Source organism: Gossypium hirsutum, chromosome D04 (assembly GCF_007990345.1).
Source record: "Gossypium hirsutum isolate 1008001.06 chromosome D04, Gossypium_hirsutum_v2.1, whole genome shotgun sequence".
NCBI lineage: Eukaryota > Viridiplantae > Streptophyta > Magnoliopsida > Malvales > Malvaceae > Gossypium > Gossypium hirsutum.
The window spans coordinates 14,145,092-14,165,252 of record NC_053440.1 but is presented as its reverse complement, the minus strand read 5'-3'; the positions used below and the strand labels follow the sequence as shown (position 1 = coordinate 14,165,252).

The following is a 20,161-nucleotide window of genomic DNA, read 5'->3' as shown; positions in this document are numbered from 1 at the left end:
CGAGTACTCCGACAGTTCGGTTGCATACAGTATATCCCGACACTGCCAGTACAATTGGGGGAGATCCATGGGATAAGCAAGAATGGGAGGTATGGAGATAATTGGGAATAAGTGCACGAAGAATATATTACGATATGGAACAACCGGTTCGGGAGGGTACCTCAGATGGATCGTGCTCTGGATTTGCAGCCCTCGTTAGAGTATATACAGTGGTACTGTGAGACAGGGAAACCATTTCTGTTTGGTGGGCAGTCGATTGTAGTCCCTCCGCATATGACACGAATTACGCAACCCCTTCGAGATCTGCATCATGCACCAGAGCCAGAGGCAGAGCCAGAACTACATTCTAGGGATAGTTCTTATCATCCAGAATTAGGGGGCGATGACTATTTCGTGGCCTCATATCCACCTCAGTACTCCGCTCCTTCCGGCCAATATCCCCCGTCGTACTTCTCTCCTCCCGGATCAAGTTCATCGATGGCATTTGAGACATATGATTATTCATCTATGTTTCACACACCCCAACATACTGTTGAGGAGAATGTTGATAACCGTAATCGCCCACAACGTGAGCGTCGAGCTCCACAAAAATATACCCCTAGAACCACACCATCAAACCATCAATTTTAGGGGTTTTTGTAATAAACAACCTTATATTTATGTAATGATAGTTCTTATCTAAATAAAATTATAATGGTTTAAAAATGTCTCCATAACTGCAACAAATTGTAGACAATTTTGTGATTCAAACCATATTTATGTAATGAAGTACATATCAATTTCTACCCGATTGAGACGATTGTCCAACATGGTAGTTTCGGAGAGGGCATTTACTCCGATTATGACCGGGTAATCTGCATACGCCACACAAATTCCCGTCAGATTTCTCCCTAATGTCCATTTCGTTATGGATTCTGGATGATTGCGGACGACCTTTCAGGTTTCTACGCAACCTTATGTCTGGGACTAGCTCGAAGGTCATCGGAGGTACCTCCAAAGTAGATAGGTCAGGAAGCACGGGGAACTCATTTTCCCATACACGCAACGTGCGTTCGATGGTGTACACTTCATCGATAAATAGTTCTACATTGAGCTCAACTTTAGCACAAGCTGCCACGACGTGTGCACATGGAAAATGAAGTGTTTGAAACCTCCTGCAATCGCACCGTCTATTTTGGAGATCAACTCTGTAGGACCTAGGTGGTATACTAGGTCGACAACCGATGGTCTCTGTAACTCGAAACGTTTCATTATGTCGTGAATATACTTCTACTGTTATCGACCTCGCCATTCGACGGTTTACAAACATTGCATCCCTAATGCATTCGACAAAGACATGTCCCGCCTCCATCTAGTTCACTTGTTGCTGACCCATTCTTGGCATCAAGGTAGCCAACCTGTAGAACGTTGCCGAGAAGACAGATGAAATTGGAAGATGTCGTGTTTTTAATAACACAGCGTTGATCCCCTCCATTAAGTTTGTAGTCATTTGACCATAACGAAAGCCCTCGTCAAAAAATTGAGCCCATTGTCACGGCTCCATGGTACCCAGCCACTGCCGGAAAGATGTGTTGGTTTGACCCTCCATGTCACTCTCAAGCCGGGCCATTCTTTGGCGAAAAATGTGTGGCTCTAGCTCGTACGCTGCATATGTATTAAAAAAATTTTAAATTACAGTATTGCTCTAAAACATTAAAACTTATATTTAAAAGATAAGGTAATTCTTTACTCATTCTCACAACTTGTCTCTTCCAGTCTGCATTCTTATAATCTCGCTGGAAGTTAGCCGCGATGTGCTGGATGCAGTAAACAGATCTCCACGGTACACCAGAACGCCTAATGGCTGCAATTAATCCTTTCCCTCTATCGAAAATGATGCAAATATTATCATTGCTAATCACATACCTCCGTAAGTTGGTAAGAAAGAACTCCCACGATTCCATGTTCTCCTTATCGACAATGGCAAATGCTATCAGGAGTACGTTCCTGTTGCCGTCTTGAGCAACCGCAAGAAGTAAGATCTGTGTGTATTTTCCATATAGCCAGGTTCCATCTACTTGCACAAATGGTTTGCAGTGCGGAATTGCGCGCACACATTGATCAAAAGTCCAGAAAATCCGATGGAAAATTCTTTTTCTCGATTGTAGTTGGTCATTTGGCCCATAATAAGATCGTGTCTGCAACTCAATTACAGTCCCCGGTACGTGTTCCCTCATGGCGACTATCCATCCCTGTAATTCATTGTATGATGCATCGAAATCTCCGTACAATTGCTCCATTGCCATCTGTTTAGCTATCCATGCCTTCCGGTATGATACTCGATACTGGAATCGTGCTTATATTTTAGCAATCAGTACCGAAACTTTAATGGTCGGCATGTCTTTCACCATTGGCATGATACATGTACAGATAGTTTTGGAGTCAAGTTTTCGATGATCTTCTGTCATACGTGTTGAAGTACATGTGTGGGGCCCAACAAATTTTCGTATCTCCCACATCTGCGACTTCTGCATAAATGCAGCTCGTATCCGACAATTGCAGCCTTCTGCCGACCTCCAACACTCTCCAATATATAATGTTGGTTTAGAGTCGATGACTTTGTAATCTACTGATATATTCATGCTATACCGCTTAATCGCAAACATGCATTCTTCCTTACTTTCAAATCTCTAGCCCACGCGTAACTCATCTGGATCAGAATATACGTCCATTCGGTAAGCATGTGGTATTTCAGGGTACTCCAGAAACTCAGCTGCCCATGCCAGATCGGGGTCTATCCGAGACATGTGTGCCCCAGGATTATTGTGTATCACAATACGACGAATCTGGTTTCCGACTGAAGACGCATTAACGTTTCCATCCTCATTCACGCCTTCGTCATCAATATCATCCGGGACCTCGTCTGCGTCAGGATCACTCTCACTATCCACTTCGTAATCAACAGGATCACTACTATAGTATACATCATCACCAACCACATCAGTCTCGGCTGCAGCATTAAGATCAATATTTATTTCATGTATAGGTGATTGACTATCAACATACGATACCGGAACCACCATACACGGCGCTTCAACTCCATCTTCTTCACCTAATGGAGTGGGATCTTCAGTTGCCTCCACATTGGCTAACTCCGCAAATAACTGAATCGGTGCATTTTTGTTACTCTCAGTCCCACAATAAAAAGCGACCATTGTCTCCACGTCTTCATCATCTACAAGTTCCATTTCGGTAAATTTTATTGGATCTCTTGAAACTGGAAACTTGTAGAAAACTTTTGATATCCTTCTCCCACAACGTCTATAAATTTTTTCACTAATTTTTTCCTTCATATCATCAAACGAGATATTTCTATCAAATCTCATTGCTACTTGTTTGCGACATTCAATATACATCTCACAGTTGCTGTCAAAATTTCTCCATCGAAATAAACGCATACAAAAAACTGATTCTCCATTTTCAATACTAGATCTGTAAAAAAGAATTTCAAATTTCTTAAAACAGTTTCAAAATGTAAACAAATTACATAAAAATTTTAATGCAAAATTTTTCATTTAGAAGCTAACAAAATTAATAACATGACAAAATAACTTTTAAATAATAAAATTACTAACAAGACTCTACATTCTATTGAAAAAGAAAAACCAAAATACCTAATTTTTTTCTTCTTTTCCTTCCTTCTTTTCTTCTGCTTCCTTCCTTCTTATTTCTTCCGTTTCTATAGTAAAATTTATGTCTGTGTTGGGGTATTTATAGGGAAAAATCACAGCATTGGCGCCTCTCAGTATGACACCACCATTGGCGCCTCCCAGATAGGCACTACCATTGGCGCCTCCCAGATAGGCGCCAATACTATGTATTATACGAATTATATACTAACCCAGAAAAGCATAAAATTATATTTTATTCAAAAAAAATTTATTATTTTTTATTCATTGACGCCTATCTAATAGGCTCCAATGAAAAAGTATCCTATTTTGATAAATTTTTTTTCTGAAATACAATTTGAGTATTTATTTTTTTCTATACTATTTGTGTAAAAAACCCCTTTCTCTACACCCCAAAACCCCTTCAGTTCTTCCATCTTTTCTTCCTCTGTTTAATAAATTCTGTTTTCTCGTTACCCTCTTCAAGAGAAGTTTCATATTGTTTCATTGCAGCTATGTTGTTGACAGCTGCTCCAGCTTTTTCTTTGGTAAATCCTCAGGTGGAACATCAGGGTCTTCCCTTGTTTTCCTCCGTTCCTTCAGCTCAATCTTCTTCTTCATTTCTTCGGCTTTCTTCTCCAAGCAGTGGAGTTGGGTCTGCTGTAGTTTTTGCAAGCAAGGGATCCGAGAACAAGCCGCTAACCGGTGTTGTTTTTGAGCCCTTTGAGGAAGTGAAGAAAGAGCTTAATCTTGTCCCCACTCTGCCTCAAGTCTCTTTGGCTCGTCAAAAGTTTAGTGAGGAGTGTGAAGCTGCTATCAACCAACAAATCAAGTGAGTTTCTATTTTTCTATTTTTCTTTTTTTTGGTAGATCTTTAAGTCAAATCTATATTAAAAAATGGGTTTTATTTTCATTTTTTTATCGCGTCAGCTCTAAGATTCTCCAAAAAGACGGTTCTTTTTGTGTGAGAAAAAAAATAGATTATTCATGTTTTTCCTTATTTCTTTTGGAAACAGGAATTATCCTCAAGATTCTTTTTTAGTTGTTTTAAAGAATAAATTATTAATGGATCTCTTAGATTTGTGCTTAATGTAAACATGAATCTAGGCATATGTCTGATGGCTATGGATTTATTGATGAGTTGCTGGTTTGGCTGCGTTTTACTTTGTTAATTACTTGTTTATGCCTATGTTCTGATGGTTTTCTATATTCCTTTCACAATATTTTGGTGGGATGACAGTGTTGAATACAGTATCTGCTATGGGTACCATGCTATGTTTGCCTACTTCGACAGGGACAACGTTGCGCTCGAGGGTTTTGCCAAGTATTTCTTTTTTTCGATTTCACTGAACATTTCTGATACCATTTGTGTGTGTGTGTGTGTTGAGCTAATTTCAGGCTTTTTATTGAACAGGTTCTTCAATGAATTGAGTTTAAGAGACAGAGGGCAGGCTGAGAAATTGATGAGATACCAGGTTCTGATTTATGCTGTCTTTTGCCTTTTCGTTATGTTTTCAGTTTAATATAATTTCGGCCATCTCTGTGATTGTTTGCCTTGTTTGCATTTGTTTACTGTTATCAGAACAAAAGAGGTGGAAGAGTGCAGCTGCTGGAAATCTCGTTGCCCCTCTCGGAGTTTGATCATGGCGTGAAGGGACATGCATTGCATGGTGAGTAGAAATTATTAGAGCTTAGAAATCTACATGAACAAAGCAATGAGACTTGATACATGTTGCAGTAAGGGAAATATTTTGTGAATTTGTATGGCTGCAATGTTGCTTCCAAGATTAATCTATTTTGAAGTTTCCAAGTCCGATGGAACTTTTAAAATTTTGAATTAGTCATGCAGCATTTTGTTAAATTCATGATAATGCCGAGTATAAGCGTTAGATGATGGTATTTTATGTGGATTGCATTGAATTCCTTGGTTTAGCTATGGAGTTTGCCTTGTCAATGGAGAAAATAGCAAATGCGAGGCTCTTGCACCTGCACAGAGTAAGACTTTCCTGCCTCTCGTTTTTATGAAATCACCATGATAAAATAATCATGTTAAACAGCCATTTTACTATTTACAATCTAGCAAACAGCTGTTTTTAAAACTAACCTTCCAAGCTTTGGCGAACAGATAGCTTTGCGGAACCATGATGCGCAGCTGGCAGATTTCGTTGAAAGCGAGTTCTTATCTATGCAGGTAAAATACAATATTGTTTGCATTCCACGGATATGCCCCTAAGTTACATCTGAAACCAATTTCTCATAGTACTGTTCCTTGCTTGCTTTGTTTAGGTGGAGGCCATCAAGAAAATAGCTGAACATGTGTCTCAGTTGAGAAGAGTGGGCGCTGGACATGGTATGAATTTAAATTTGTGTTCTCGAAAAGCGTATGCTACCCATGATTTCATCTATATCTTTTTTATGCCTTAACTAATGTATTACATTTGTGGGTGGATATTCAGGGGTCTGGCACTTCAATCAGATGCTTCTCCGCGAGGGAGGTATTGCATGAAACCAAATGTGCAGAAACTTTTTCCGACGAGGGATCATTTTAAGCCCTGTTATGTTAATAAAGAGATTTCATACCCCCACGAATATTCATTTTAGTCATGGCTGTTTAATTCCTGCACCTTTAGAATATAGGTACGCAGAGGCTTCTTTTTATTAAGGTGACGACACATTATATGCTTGCAATCTAATAAAATGGAGTCGGAGTAATTTCAAATGAAACCCTTTTTTATACTTCTCTCAAAGGAGGGTATGAAAGAATGGTTATAAAAGTAGGTGATAAATCTAATAGAATGGTTATTGATTATTAATAAAATGGTGATTGATTTTGGGAGTGAAATGATTTTTTTTTTTTGCCTCCAGAGTATTTTTTTTCAATCATATTGCTCAATTAACATCTAAATATAATTAAAAATTAATTAGTTAAATTTTAAATATTTGACATATTTTTTTATTAATAATAATCTATACTTTTATTCTTATTACTCCCTCCTTTTTCTACAAATATAAGACGTCTTTAGTTGAATTTGTGGGCTGGTTTCTTATTTAAATTATAATTTAGTAGAAATAGAACTTGAGTTATATTTCATTAATGTAATATATATAAAGTAAAATTAATGATAATACTGATGATAAATCCTGTAACTGTGGGGCAAACGAATTTGTATAATGAGTTGAGGTGAGTTATAGTTCTATCATTTTACTATTTTTTTTATTGGGTGATTAATTTAATGCGGAAGTCAAATAATTGAGTCATGTCACAATTTTTTTCCTAATTCAATTCACACGGCAACTTTTATTTTTTAATAATAATAACTGATGTAAAATTGAAATATAAAAAAATTTATATTTTTATATTAATTAAAATTTAAGTTTATAGTTAATTATATTTAATTAAGTTCATCTAAAAAATTGTTGGTAAAAGTAAAGGAGATTGTTAGCATTATTACACTAAAAATATTTCAAAAATGATGAGCAGAGTAAAGTAATAGTTCCATCAAGAAAGTAACATTTTATATTCGAATAACAATGATAGGAAAGATGAAAAGTTATATTAATTAATGATGAAGTAATATAAATGTATGCCTATTTTTTTTATTTTTTTTTTAGACCTTCCATTTAATCTATATGATTTTCATTTTTATTTTAGTTTTTTATTGATTTAAATTATTTTACGGAATTAAAATTCAAATAGTAATGTTCAACGGAGCTGTTACAAAGTTCAAAGATGTAACACAAAGGAAAAGAAATTTGTATACGGTTACCAATGGTGTAGTAAAAAATCCTTATGATGAAAATAATAGTGTTAATAATAAATATGAATGGTCGTTGATTTTTTATACCGTTGATAAAGAAGTAACTTTTTCTATTCACAATAGCGTGTTTTTTTATGATTTGGTTTCTTTTGATAATTCAAAAAGCACATGAGTAAGTAAATCGGTAAAATTTTATTTTTTAATTAGTATTAAATATATTTTTTTACTTTATATAATCTACAATATTTTATTATTTACTTTGGGGTTTTTTTTTTGTAGGATATTATTGGTTTGGTTATTAATCACAAACTAACTTTAAAAAAAAAACAAGAATAGAATGGGTGAAAAGAGAAATTATTATTGTTAATGATAAGAAATTAATCTTTTTACTTTATACGTTAAGATTTTTTAATTTTAATTTTATATATTTTTACTTCATTTTATTTTTAGTTTTTATAATAATGTTAATGTTATATAACTTTTTACCACTATCAACAAAGTTTACGGAAGCTCCCGAGTAAATTATTACGGTCAATTTATTGATTATTAAGAAAATAAAAAATTTAAATAATGAAGATTTTATTTTACAATGTATCAGATTTTTATTATATCTACAAATGCTTTAATAATAAGAATTTTTTATTAGTACTAAATTATCAAAATAATTAATATATTTTAATAATACTTATCAGTTATTATTTTAAATAATGATTAGATGCCGTAAAATTATATTGTAGGTTGAACATAATACAAATGTTTTAATTATGATTTTAATTTTTTAATATTGATCTACAAAATATTAATATTTTAATATGTTAATAATGGAGTAATATTATATATTGCGTATAAAGGTATCCATTGGTCAGGTCAGGTTCTAGCAAAATCTTAGGCCCATTTGTTAGGCCCGGTCCAAAAAATGGGTCTAAAATTTTGCTTAAACTTGACCCAAATAAAAATGTTAAAACTTGGGTCCGGTCTGCCCATATTAATTTTTTATATTATTTTTTATATAATTTTTTAAAAATATAATACATTAAAAATACTAAAAATGTTAAAATAAATATTTCCTAACAAATTGAAAATAAATTGAAAAAATAAGTATACTTAAATAACACTAAGATAAGTACAACTTATCAAGCAAATACCTCTAAAAAAGTAACAAAATTAACAATAAATCAAGAGTTATACAATATCCAAAAAAAAATAACAACAAAATAGTACCAATATAATAGTGAAATGGTAACAAAATAGTGAGAAAACAACAAGAAAATAACAACAAAACATTAAAAAAATAACAAAAAAAAAATCAATAGGTTATTTTTTTACAAATTCGAACCGAAGCAGACTCAGGCCAAAAAAGCATTACTCAATGCTCGACCTGTTTCTAAATGAGCTTTATTTTTTGGTCCAAACCTATTTTTAAGCCTATATTTTTATTCAAATCCTCTCACTTTTTGAGCGTACTTAGCCTTGCCATATATAGTTGTAATTGCGTATTAGAAAAGCATTTTATGTTATGGAAAATTTTATTTGTAGTCGAGTAACGTTGTGATAATGAGAGGAAGATAAATCATATGGGCAGGAACAAAGTGGTGGTAGCTTCAAATTTGTGTTTAAATTGAATGGAAAACAAACCTAGGGAGGGTCTACTTCTCAAATTCATGAGCTTGTTTGAGGTGTTTCTCTTCTATGAAATTAATAGAAACAATTAATAGTTAACATTCTAGTTCAGCTTTTATGGTTAGAAATCATGTAAGAAATAAAAAGAGGAAAAGTTAGAATGATTATTAATTATAAAATATTAAATCAAAATATTATTTTTGATGGTTATTCTATTCCAAGAAAGGATGTTTTAATTAATCAAGCTAAACGAGCAAAATATTTTAGTAAATTTGACTGTAAATCAGGATTCTGACAAATTATGCTAACAGAAGAGTCCAAGCCTTTGACAGCTTTTAGTGCACCTAATGGACATTATCAATGGAAAGTAACGCGATTTGGATTATGTAATGCACCACAAATCTTTCAAAGATGAATGGGTTCTATATTTAATAAATATAAAATTTTTTGTGTAGTTTATATAGATGATATTTTAATATTTTCAGATACATTAGAATTACATAGAAAACATTTAAATATCATTTCTCAAGAATTTATAAAACATGGAATTATACTAAGTCCTAAAAAAATAGAGCTAGAAAAAATAGAAATAGAATTCTTAGGATTAAAATTATCTGCAGATGGTCTTAAACTACAAGATCATATTATAGTAAAAATAAAAGAATTTTCTGAAAAAATTGAAGATAAAAAGCAACTTCAACAATTTTTAGGAATTATTAATTATGGAAGAAATTTCTTTCCCAACTTATCTGAAAATATAGGTAAGTTATATGAAAATTTAAAAAAGGATAAACCTTTTATCTGGTCTAAAACAGACTCAGAAATCATAAAAAATTTAAAATTTGAAATTAATCAAATTCCAAAAGTTTATTTACCTAAACAATGTGATAAATTAGTTTTAAAAACAGACGATTCACAAAATTATTGGGGTTGTATTGTAAAAGCTAGAAGAATAAATATTGAATAATTAATATGTGGATATAGTTCGAAAAATTTAAACCAAATGAAATTAATTATGTTATATATGAAAAAGAATTATTAGCAATAAAGAAATGAATAAAAAATTTTCTTATATATTTAGCACCTAAAAAATTTATTATAAAAACTGATAATCAGGCAGTTAAACATTTCCTTGCTAATAAAAGTTTGGAAACAGTACCTAGAAAAATTAAATGATACAATGAATTATGTACTTTTAATTTTAAAGTTTTATATGTAAAAGGAACTAACAATATTATTGCTAATTATCTTAGCAGGCCATATGGGTAGAGGTAAAAAACCTCTAGAGAAAGTAGGTGAATGGACTATTGTCCATAAAAGGCCCAACAAAGGGAAAACATTCAAATCGACAAATCCTAATCAAGGATTTATGACAATATCTTTTCAAGTACCTTTTTATCCTAACCAATGATATTATATTCCATATCCAATGGTAAGACAACCAGTTGGAACTCATTTATCATTTACACCACAACCGGTAAGTCAATTTACTTGGTCTCAAGATCCAAATTCAGCATACCAAGCCGGTTATGCTGAAATTATAAAAGGAGCAGAAAAATTTTGTGCATCTGAAAATTTGTTGAAACCACAACAAATTCAAGAAATAAAGATTTTTATAATCCAAACTTACCATCAGAATTATATAATTTTATTAATGATATATAGAAAACTCATATTACTGAATAAAGAGCTAATTTCAAGAGAGCTCTTACTAAGCTTACACAATTTTTAGTTGAAAAAATAACTAAAGAATAGGAAGTTCATGATTTATTATTAAAATCTATTTTATATCGAGATTGGGAAGAACTAGAAATAGGTTATTTAGATATTAAGGAGATAAACAATCTTCTTGATATATTTCAGTATTTTATTAATAAAGGAACAAATAGCCTATTATGAATAAAATGTTTAGGTTATGTTTATATAATAATGCTAGAAAAATTTTACTGGTGGAAATATTTACAAAAATAAATAGAGCTATTTGCAAACAGCAAGTACAATTTCAAAAAACTTTTTCAGAATACCTTTTACAAGCCTATGTTTTTACAAACGATTTAAATGAAAAATTTCCTACTATAAAATTTACACTTGATCATGAATCATTTGATATAAGCAGTATTGAATGGGGTTTTGTTAAAGAAATAACAGTTCAAAAATTTTCTTTTCATTTATTAAAAGATTTTTCTGCATTTATTAAATCTATATTACTACGAATGATATATGAAGATGATTATTATTATTTTCATATTGAAATCAGTAGTCTTATTGGTATAGCTGAAAAAGAAAAAATTTATTAGCCATATCAATTTTGGATCATTAAAAAAATGATAGGAGTCCCCAACCTTTCAACAGCTAAAGAAGAAAAAAGATACTTGACAAAAAATATTGACAAGTGTTATGATAATCTCAGTTATTATCAGATTCAAATAGGAATAAATTTAATGACCAATGCCCAATATTTACTTCAACAAAAAACTTATAGCTTATGGACTGACGGAAAAAGAATATTGACATATAATACTGGAAACACTTAGGATGATAGAGATGAAGAATTCATGCAACTATTAAAAAAGATAGCTAACATGGAGATTGATGATTTTCCATTATATATAATAGAAGAAATCAAGAATACGTGGGAAAATTGGAACTCATCAAGATTATCAATAGATTCATTTATAGCTAGATGAAATAGAGGAAATGAATCTAATTAATATTCAGGAAGGATAAAAGCCAATAGGAAAAAACCAATTAAAATATCAAGGATGCAACTTGGGCAAACGACATCCAAGTGAAGACAAAAAAGAGAAGCCACGTGGGAAAATGACATTTAAGAAAGCAACTTGGAAAAAGACATCCAGATGTAGACAAAAAAAGAAGCAACGTGGAAACAACCATGTCAAATCAATAATGAGACATTATTTTTATCAAAAAAACTGTGTGGGACTCAAAAAAAATTAAATAGAATTCAAGAACTCTTCTATAAAAGGGGGATGAAGAAAGCCTAAGGGGGCATCGAAAAAAGTTTAGAAAACCTCTCTCCACCCACTTCTCATCCACCATCCTCTCTACTTTTATCCACTTCCACCATCCTTTTTATTTTCCTTTCTTTCTTTGTAAAAACTTTTATCCTTTTTTACTTTATATGTTGTAAAAATTTATAACATTATCTATTGTCTCTCGTATCCTTGTAATTGGTATCAGAGCGTCAGTGTAACGATATTTAGAAAAATAATATTGTAGTATTTTTTTTTGTTACTGTATTTCTACTTATTTTTTCTATGTCTTTAACTCCATATCTTATATTTAGATATTTTATAAATTTCTTCTTTAGAAATATGATTTTTATTAATTTTTTCTATCATTTCATTAGAAAAGTCTTTTTTTTTCTCCTATTATATTTCCTAATTTTATGTCTTGTTGTTCATTCTTAGGATCATTTGGATGTATAAAATCGCCATACATATGGTTGCTAGTGAAGCTGATATGCTAATCTGGGTCGGCTCATATCCAAACTAACAACCTATTCTGACCCAACTCTTATCAATATAGACCCAACAATTTCAAAAAATGTTATATATGACTATGCATTTTAAAACATCAAATTTTCTTAATATGCTCGAGTTAAAATTTCTTATAAGTCTTTATATTCTTATTAAAATTTAGTTATTGTATTTTTATTTTTAGGGTTTTAGTCTCTTTACCTTTTAGATTTTAAAATTTAAATCTAATTGTTAACATAGATAAAATTTAGTTAAGTACAGAAAGATCCCCTCATAAATATTTTGAAAATCAACTTAGCCCCTAATTGAAAAGTATAATCAATTAGATCATTAATAGAAAATAACAATCAATTAAACTCTTCGAATTGTCATTTCTATTAAAGTATGTCGTTAAAATTTTTTTAGTGGATTTAAAAAATCTACATGGTGATACGCCATTAATCCAAAAATATAACAAATGTAGGGTAGTATTTAGTACACTTAAAATATATATTTTTTTGTTCCACAAATAATTTTTTAACTATGAACTTTTCAACTAAATATTTTCTTTAAATGTTATTTTATTTATATTTCTGAAATTGAAAAAAGAAACCAATTAAATCCTCCACCTTATTGTCTTCTTTCTTCATCTTCCTGAGAACCTAAAGAAAACCTACAAATCCTTGACTCTTCTAAATGTGACCCTCCTTTAATGGATTCCCAGTTTCTAACACACAAACCACATGAAGGAAACCTGCAATTTTCACCCAAACTCCGCAGCTCATTCCCCAGTTTTTGTTCAACATCGGCCGTCGAATAATCGGAGCATCCCCTACCACTTGATGTTAGCTTCTCCATCCCACAAACCAGAACATGTTCTTCGTATCTTTTCATGGAATTCAAGCATCTTGTTTGCTCCCTTGAATCCAAGAATATAAACCCGGTTTGATTTGCTCCGAGCCCCAATGCTTTGAGGTAGCCATTGAATGTGGTTCCACAATCGTTTTCGTTGATAAATCCACCCCAATCGCCATTTTCGTTGCTTTAATTTGCGGGTGCTTTGAACTCGAAATCAAGGGTACAGTTTGTTTTCTGGGAAAATGCAACTTCGGCAATAATTATGAAGATGAAAATGCAGACATTTGTGGTAGTTCTCGTGGACATGTCGACCGGATTAGGAGGAAATTTTATTTAAAGTATGGAAATTAAATTATATATTTATGATATTAAAAATATAATTTTATTATTTTAATAATTTATATTTTTATAATTTTTAAAAGATTAAATCAGATTTTTATTATTTTTAGGGAGCTAAAGTATAATTTTATAATTACTAATTTAAAATTTTATAAATTATGAAGGGATTTAAATGGAAATTTTTCTATTTTAAGGGATAGGGCACATCACCTTTGAACGTCAACCATGAGTTTAAAGAATAAGTTTCAAACTATACTATTTTAGTTAAATACTCAAATTGAGGTTAAAACTTTTAAGAATTGTTCAAATAAAGATCAAACCTTTCAAATTATCCTTTAAAAAAGTGATAAAATGAAAGTCATACATTTTAATGAGTTCAAATAAAGGTCAAAACTTTTTTAAAGTGGTCATATAAGAGTCAAACTTTTTTTTTAAAGTACTCAAATAAGTTCTTAAATATTGTATATCAAATCTCAAATTATGTTTTTATTGTTTTCTTTTATTTTTAAGTAATAATTAATTCAAATATTATAAATCATGTATTAATTCACTTTATTTTTACTTAAATTGGACTGAAGTAATGAAAAATCTTTAAACATTTTTATAAAAGTTGGCCCATATGTAAATATTTTGAAAAAATTTATCCGACGAACAACCTTTAAAAGGTTGGCCCAATTTGAGGATTTAACGTATTCTTTTCTTATTCTTCTTGCATTGAATTTCAGATTTGAGGAAAGGTTTTTTTATTTCACCGGAAATGTTGTGTTTACGAATTTTACTGGGAAAGTGTTTTTTTTTTCGAATCAACAGTTGAAATGTTTCAGTCGAATCGATGTTATGGTTTTGATTGCAGGTTGGTTTTACTTGATTTAGAATTTTCTGATGAACAAATTGTACGTTTGGTTCACTGTAATGGAATAGAACTGTATTGAAATAGAGTTGTTTGGTTGAATGGAATGGAATAACACTGTAATAGTATTCTTGTGTTTGGTTGAATAGAATGATGTTGTAATAGCATAAAGAAAAAAATTAAAATGACTAGAATACCCTTAACAGAAATTTTTTTAGGTAGATGATTATTGTTATTGTTATTAAATTTTAATAAAGTTATTATTAAAAATGATTTAATAAAAATAATAAATAATTTAACTATATTTTAACATTATTATTAAATATAATTTAATAAAATTCTTAATATAATTATTATTATATGAATTTACTAAAATCATAATATATAATACTATAAAAAATATATATAATCTACTTTATTATTTTTAAACTGAAATACATATTTAATATGCTAAAATATCATTAGTAAAATAAATAATTTAATTATTCTACAATAAAAAAACAAAATATTATAAGTAATAAATAACTTAAAAATTATATTTGACATCCAAACATAATATTCATATATTAACAAAAAGTTACATGATTTCATTAGTTTATATGTCATAAACCATATGTTATTAAGCATCTGTTGCAACAGGTAGTTGTTCTTGAGACGTTATCTTGAACCTCTCATAGGTTTGAATTTGATCTTGAATTTAGTGATAGATGTAATAATAGCCCTAAAGAGTTAGTTGAAGAGGAAATTTTTAGCTTGCCTAGAGTTTCCTCTCTTGTTCATATATTGTTTCATTAGACAAATTATTAGAAGTTCAAAACCTGAGAAGGTTGAATGCTATGATGTTTGGAAGAGGTACAGATGCTCTAAAATTATTAAATATTTGGGTCCAATCATCTATTACGACATCATTAGCCTTTGTTCATTACACAACAATTTCATTCACCTCCAAAGAGTGAATGTTTCAACAAAGTTATAATCACCATGCTCAATTAACGTATTCATTCAACAATGACTCAGCCTAGTCTGGTCTCATCAGATCATCATCAAAGATATTCTTTTCACCTTTGCACAAAAAGAGATCATCTTGAATTCAATGCAAAACAATGATACATTTTTAAACAGATATATTTTTATTATCCTCCTCATCGAGTGGTAACAAAAGTTTATTAAAATTCCAAAATCAAACATTATAAAATAAGACAACCAACCAAATACTAAAATCAATGACACAGTCAATCAGATAATACCAGAAAATAGAAAATAACTCCTTATATAACAAAATTAGGATAAATAGAGAAAGAACTGAATAAACAATCAAGCGACAACCTTTTTCCTGTATTTGCAAAAAATAAAAAATTCTTGGAGAGGGGGAAGAAACACTGGGAGAAGGAAGAGAAGAAAACTCATTAGTCTTGAGCGAGAAAGAATGGTTTTTGGGGATGGGTTTGGAAGAAAGAGAGGGAAGGAAGCGTTTAGAGGGATCGTTTAGAGGGAAGAAAGAATGGTTTTTGGGGACGGTTTTTGAGGAATTGTTTAGAGGTCACGAAAATGGTAGTTTGGGAGGCAAAAGAGGAGAGATTGCGAATGAGGAGATGGAAGCGTTGATTGTGGGAAGGAAGACGCAACATCACTCAAATATTCATATGCTTGATTGGCTACCTGCTTGTTTTTCCCTCTACCGAAGTTGAAGGAAGGAAGGGAGTGGTTGTCGGTGAGGCTGAAACTGAGCATTTTTTAGGCGAGAAATTGAGGGGGGTAAAATTGATTTTCTTAAACAACGAATCAGCATTCGACGGAGAGGAGAGGGAATAGAAATGTTCATTAAGCAAACAATCAATTAAAAAAAAAAGAAGAACATGATCAAAAAGTACAGAGGAGAAACGTTAAAAGAAGAAAAAATCAAATAAGGAAAAAACGCCATTACCTGAAATATGGGAACAGAAGGAGAGAAAGTTACAAATTTGTGGGAGAAGATGAATGAGAATATCTGAAATATGGCAAGAGAGTTTGAGGGCAGAAATTGTGTAGAGAGTTTGATGGCAGATGAAGGAGAAGATGAAGGAGGGCAAAATTTGGAAAATGGGAAAAAGAGAGCCGAACGGAATAGCTATTCAGGTATGTGGGCAATGAATGAGCTGTAATAAGGCCTGAATGGAATCAAGCTATAATCCTTTTACAGCCAACCAAACGTTGGTTTGGTGGTGGGCCCACCAAATTGGGGGTAATGCATTCCTATTCCCCCAACCAAACATGTTGAAAGTTTTTACAAAGATTACGATTTTTTTTAGTTGAAGATTTGATATCAAATTTTTTTTAAGAATGAATAGATTACTTTTAATATCATAATTACAAACATAAAGAGTCGATAAGTGTCCTATTACATAAAATAAAATATTAAAAATAAATATTTTAAAAAAGAAATGAAATCTTTTTTAAATTATTTATGGAATAAAAAAATATATTATTAGTATACCAAATATTAACCTATTAATTAATTTTTTTTCAATTTCAGAAATATAAATAAAATAAAATTTATTACATTTTCCATTTATTTTTTATGAAACAAATAAAAAAATGTGTGGACTAATGGGGTTTCACCACGTGAATTTTTAATCCACATAGCAGAACGTTAACGATTCTTCTTCAGGTGTTTTAACGAAAATTACAATTTAGAGGGTCTAATTGATTCTTATTTTTGTCTTAAAATTTTAATTGATTGCACTTTTCAACCAAGGATTTAATTGAGTTTCGAATTATTTTCGAGAGATTTTTTAGTATTTTAGCCTTAAATTTTGAAATTAAAAAAAACTCATTCCATAACAATGTAAGTGAAGAATAATATTTGAATTTTAAAATCTAAAATTTTTTTAAAAAAATTCTTAAAAGTAAAAATACAAAAATTAAATTATAAATTAACAAAAAATACATAGTCTTATTAAGCAAAACTATACCTATAATGATCAATATTCACTGTATTATATATTTATAACTATTATTTTCAAAAATTATGAAATTAAATAAACACAAAATAATTAAATAAACATTAATCCTAATTTGAGTAGATCCAAGAAAGGTTGGATCTCCAAAAAAAGGATTAGTTGTTTATTTGAAAGGTCATTATTTTTAAATAATTACTGGATTAGGTTGGTTTTTTTTTTTTGTAAAATTATGAGATTAGGTTGAAATAACGAAAACGCTTTCAACTCCTCAACGGCCATTCCCAACGGCTATTTTCTCCGATGGCTACCCCCTTAACGGTTATAATAATTTTTCTATATAAACCTCTCATTTCATTTTTTTTCAATTCAATCTCAACTCTCTCTCTCTCACATTCTCAAATCTCTCTTAATTTCTCACTCAAATTTTATTTCTCTCTCAACTCTCTTTTTTTATTAAAATTATATTAAGATTTTCTTAAATTATTTTTCTATTACAATTTATTTCGTGTTTTTCGAAATTAGCAATGGCACAATCGCTAATTCGTTTGGATGGCAAGCGCATTTCGGTCGATCTATTGCAAATGGTAAGAAAATTTTTATTGTATTTAGTCTAATTTAATTTAAATATTTTCTTGTTATATTGGAATTTAATATTTTTATGTTATTTTTATATATAGCCGAAAGATTGAATTTTGGAGACGTATATTCGTAATCCACCCACTCTTCCATCACCCTTAATTGAACCCTACTTGAGAGATGCGGAATTTTTGCATGTGGCCCTTATGGGTAGGGGATGTAAATTGGACCCCACACTTGTAAGCGCATTGGTGGAAAGGTGGAGACCCAAGACGCACACATTCCATATTCCATTCGGTGAGTGTACTATCACTCTTGAGGGCGTGTAATTAAAACTCGGGTTACTAGTGGATGGGCTGGTAGTGACTGGGTCAATTGTCGCAGCTGATTGGAGAGACGTATGCAAGCAACTTTTGGGGAGGGTTCTGGAAACGATTTATAGAGCCTGGATAGATATGAATTGGTTAAGAAGAAATTTTGGTGGGTTCGATATAGATTCAGGTGAAGTCCAAAAAGAACAACACGCTCGGGCATACATTTATATGATCATCGGGGGTTTCTTAATGCCCGATAAGTCACGAAATCTTGTCCATTTAAAGTGGCTGCTAAAACTCGTCGATTTTAGAGAAGCGGTCGAACTTAGTTGGGGTCAGCCATGTTGGTGACGTTGTACCGGGAGAGGTGTCGGGTGACAAAACCACAAAAAAATTAAACCGATGGTTGCATGTTACTACTGCAATAATGGGTGTGGTACCGACTGCCATTTTTACGTCCTTGAGCAGACTACCCTTATACATTCTCACCCGTAACAAGGTAAAGTTCATTAGATAATATATTTACCATACTAAAATTATTTAAAATTTAAATTATTGTGTTAACGTATTATTTCAATAGGTGGAACCATATGTTGAGTTACGTGGGACTACTGGATGAGCTTCATGATATACGGCTTCTGTTAGACCAACGATTGGAAGCGGAGGTATGTATTTTTTACATTTGAATTATATAATATTAATATAGTTGATTTAAAAATTAATAGTATATATATAACTAAATTTTTTAATATTTTAATATAGTTTGAATGGACGCCATACTTCGATCCGGCAATTCAAGAATGCATCTTGTCCAAATTCTTGGTGAATCCCAACATCTGGCACGTGAATATGCCATTGGTAGTGTACGCTACGGTGGAGATACATAAGTCAGACAGAGTGTTGGGGCAGTTCGGATTTAGGCAATCGATTTTGCCGGAACCCCAAAACATTGAAATTCTGCATCATATCAACTTACGGGGGAGAACAAATGAGCATTGGCCTACATTCCACGCACAATATATCAACATTTGGGGCAATAAGTATGAGTTTTTACCTACTCGCGAGGCCATTATCGCTCTAGAGTTAGCCTACAATTCGAAATACATGCCATGGTTTAGGGTCCATAGAAGTCATATATGCTAGCGGAAGAGGCGGGGGATAAGCAACCGCATATGAGAAGGTCACGGCGGGCGCCTAGGCATCCAGCGTTTGGAGCAGTTGCCGAGGTGGGTCCATCGTCTACACTTATGCAAGAACCAACACCAATGGCCACACCAGTCCCAGTTAGCATGGCTCGACTTATTCTGGTATTTATACTAACCTAGTCATTTTTACAAGCACTATATTTTTCTATTTCTACATCGATGTCAGGTTTTATTTTTGGACCTCCGTCCCCAGCATATTACACGCTGATGCCATCGACGTTTTAGAAGACGACGGATTCGATGATGACGTATAGGCCGCTTATGTTTGGGGCATTGACCAGAAGTCTAAATCTTCTGCCATTGGTGTATAGGACACAATATAGTTATACCCCTACGTCAATGGTGTCATAAACACCTCTAGGATCATTGATTTACCAAGGTGGAACATATTCACAATCACTTGTTCTTAGAACAATGGAAATCGAAGAGCAAGCGATCATAATCAACTACGAATGAATGCAAAAAAGATGAAAGGCTAAGACCACAACCTGTACCCAAGGAGGTCGGTATTCAACTTGAACTAAGAAGAAATCCAGCTCGCAACTATCGACCACCTCAATATGACATACATTCTCA

General features: G+C 31.8%; 2 protein-coding genes and 1 long non-coding RNA gene across 3 annotated transcripts; 1 reads left to right on the top strand and 2 right to left on the bottom strand.

Moving 5' to 3' along the window:
- Positions 1-775: 775 nt before the first annotated feature.
- On the bottom strand, positions 776-1,351 carry LOC107956294 (uncharacterized). The gene has a single exon (XM_016892000.1). The coding sequence runs from the start codon at positions 1,349-1,351 to the stop codon at positions 776-778; it is 576 nt and encodes a 191-aa protein (XP_016747489.1).
- A 2,607-nt stretch (positions 1,352-3,958) lies between these two features.
- Positions 3,959-6,371, top strand: LOC107955205 (ferritin-3, chloroplastic). Its single transcript, XM_016890935.2, has 8 exons — positions 3,959-4,479; positions 4,888-4,971; positions 5,062-5,122; positions 5,230-5,317; positions 5,581-5,642; positions 5,773-5,838; positions 5,934-5,997; positions 6,104-6,371. The coding sequence occupies exons 1-8, from the start codon at positions 4,163-4,165 to the stop codon at positions 6,151-6,153; spliced, it is 792 nt and encodes a 263-aa protein (XP_016746424.1). The 5' UTR covers positions 3,959-4,162; the 3' UTR covers positions 6,154-6,371.
- Positions 6,372-15,280: 8,909 nt separating this feature from the next.
- LOC121216366 (uncharacterized) lies at positions 15,281-16,812 on the bottom strand. Its single transcript, XR_005912551.1, has 2 exons — positions 16,476-16,812; positions 15,281-15,613 (listed from the first exon to the last, which is right to left on the bottom strand). It is a non-coding gene; the product is annotated as an uncharacterized lncRNA (long non-coding RNA).
- Between the last annotated feature and the right edge of the window lie 3,349 nt (positions 16,813-20,161).

Excerpts from the sequence above, each read along its gene's own strand:
- LOC107956294 (XM_016892000.1), bottom strand. The coding sequence starts at position 1,351 with ATGGAGGCGGGACATGTCTTTGTCGAATGCATTAGGGATGCAATGTTT.
- LOC107955205 (XM_016890935.2), top strand. The coding sequence starts at position 4,163 with ATGTTGTTGACAGCTGCTCCAGCTTTTTCTTTGGTAAATCCTCAGGTG. Across the intron at positions 5,123-5,229 it reads AGAAATTGATGAGATACCAG|AACAAAAGAGGTGGAAGAGT; the intron begins GTTCTGATTTAT and ends TACTGTTATCAG. Across the intron at positions 5,318-5,580 it reads GAAGGGACATGCATTGCATG|CTATGGAGTTTGCCTTGTCA; the intron begins GTGAGTAGAAAT and ends TCCTTGGTTTAG.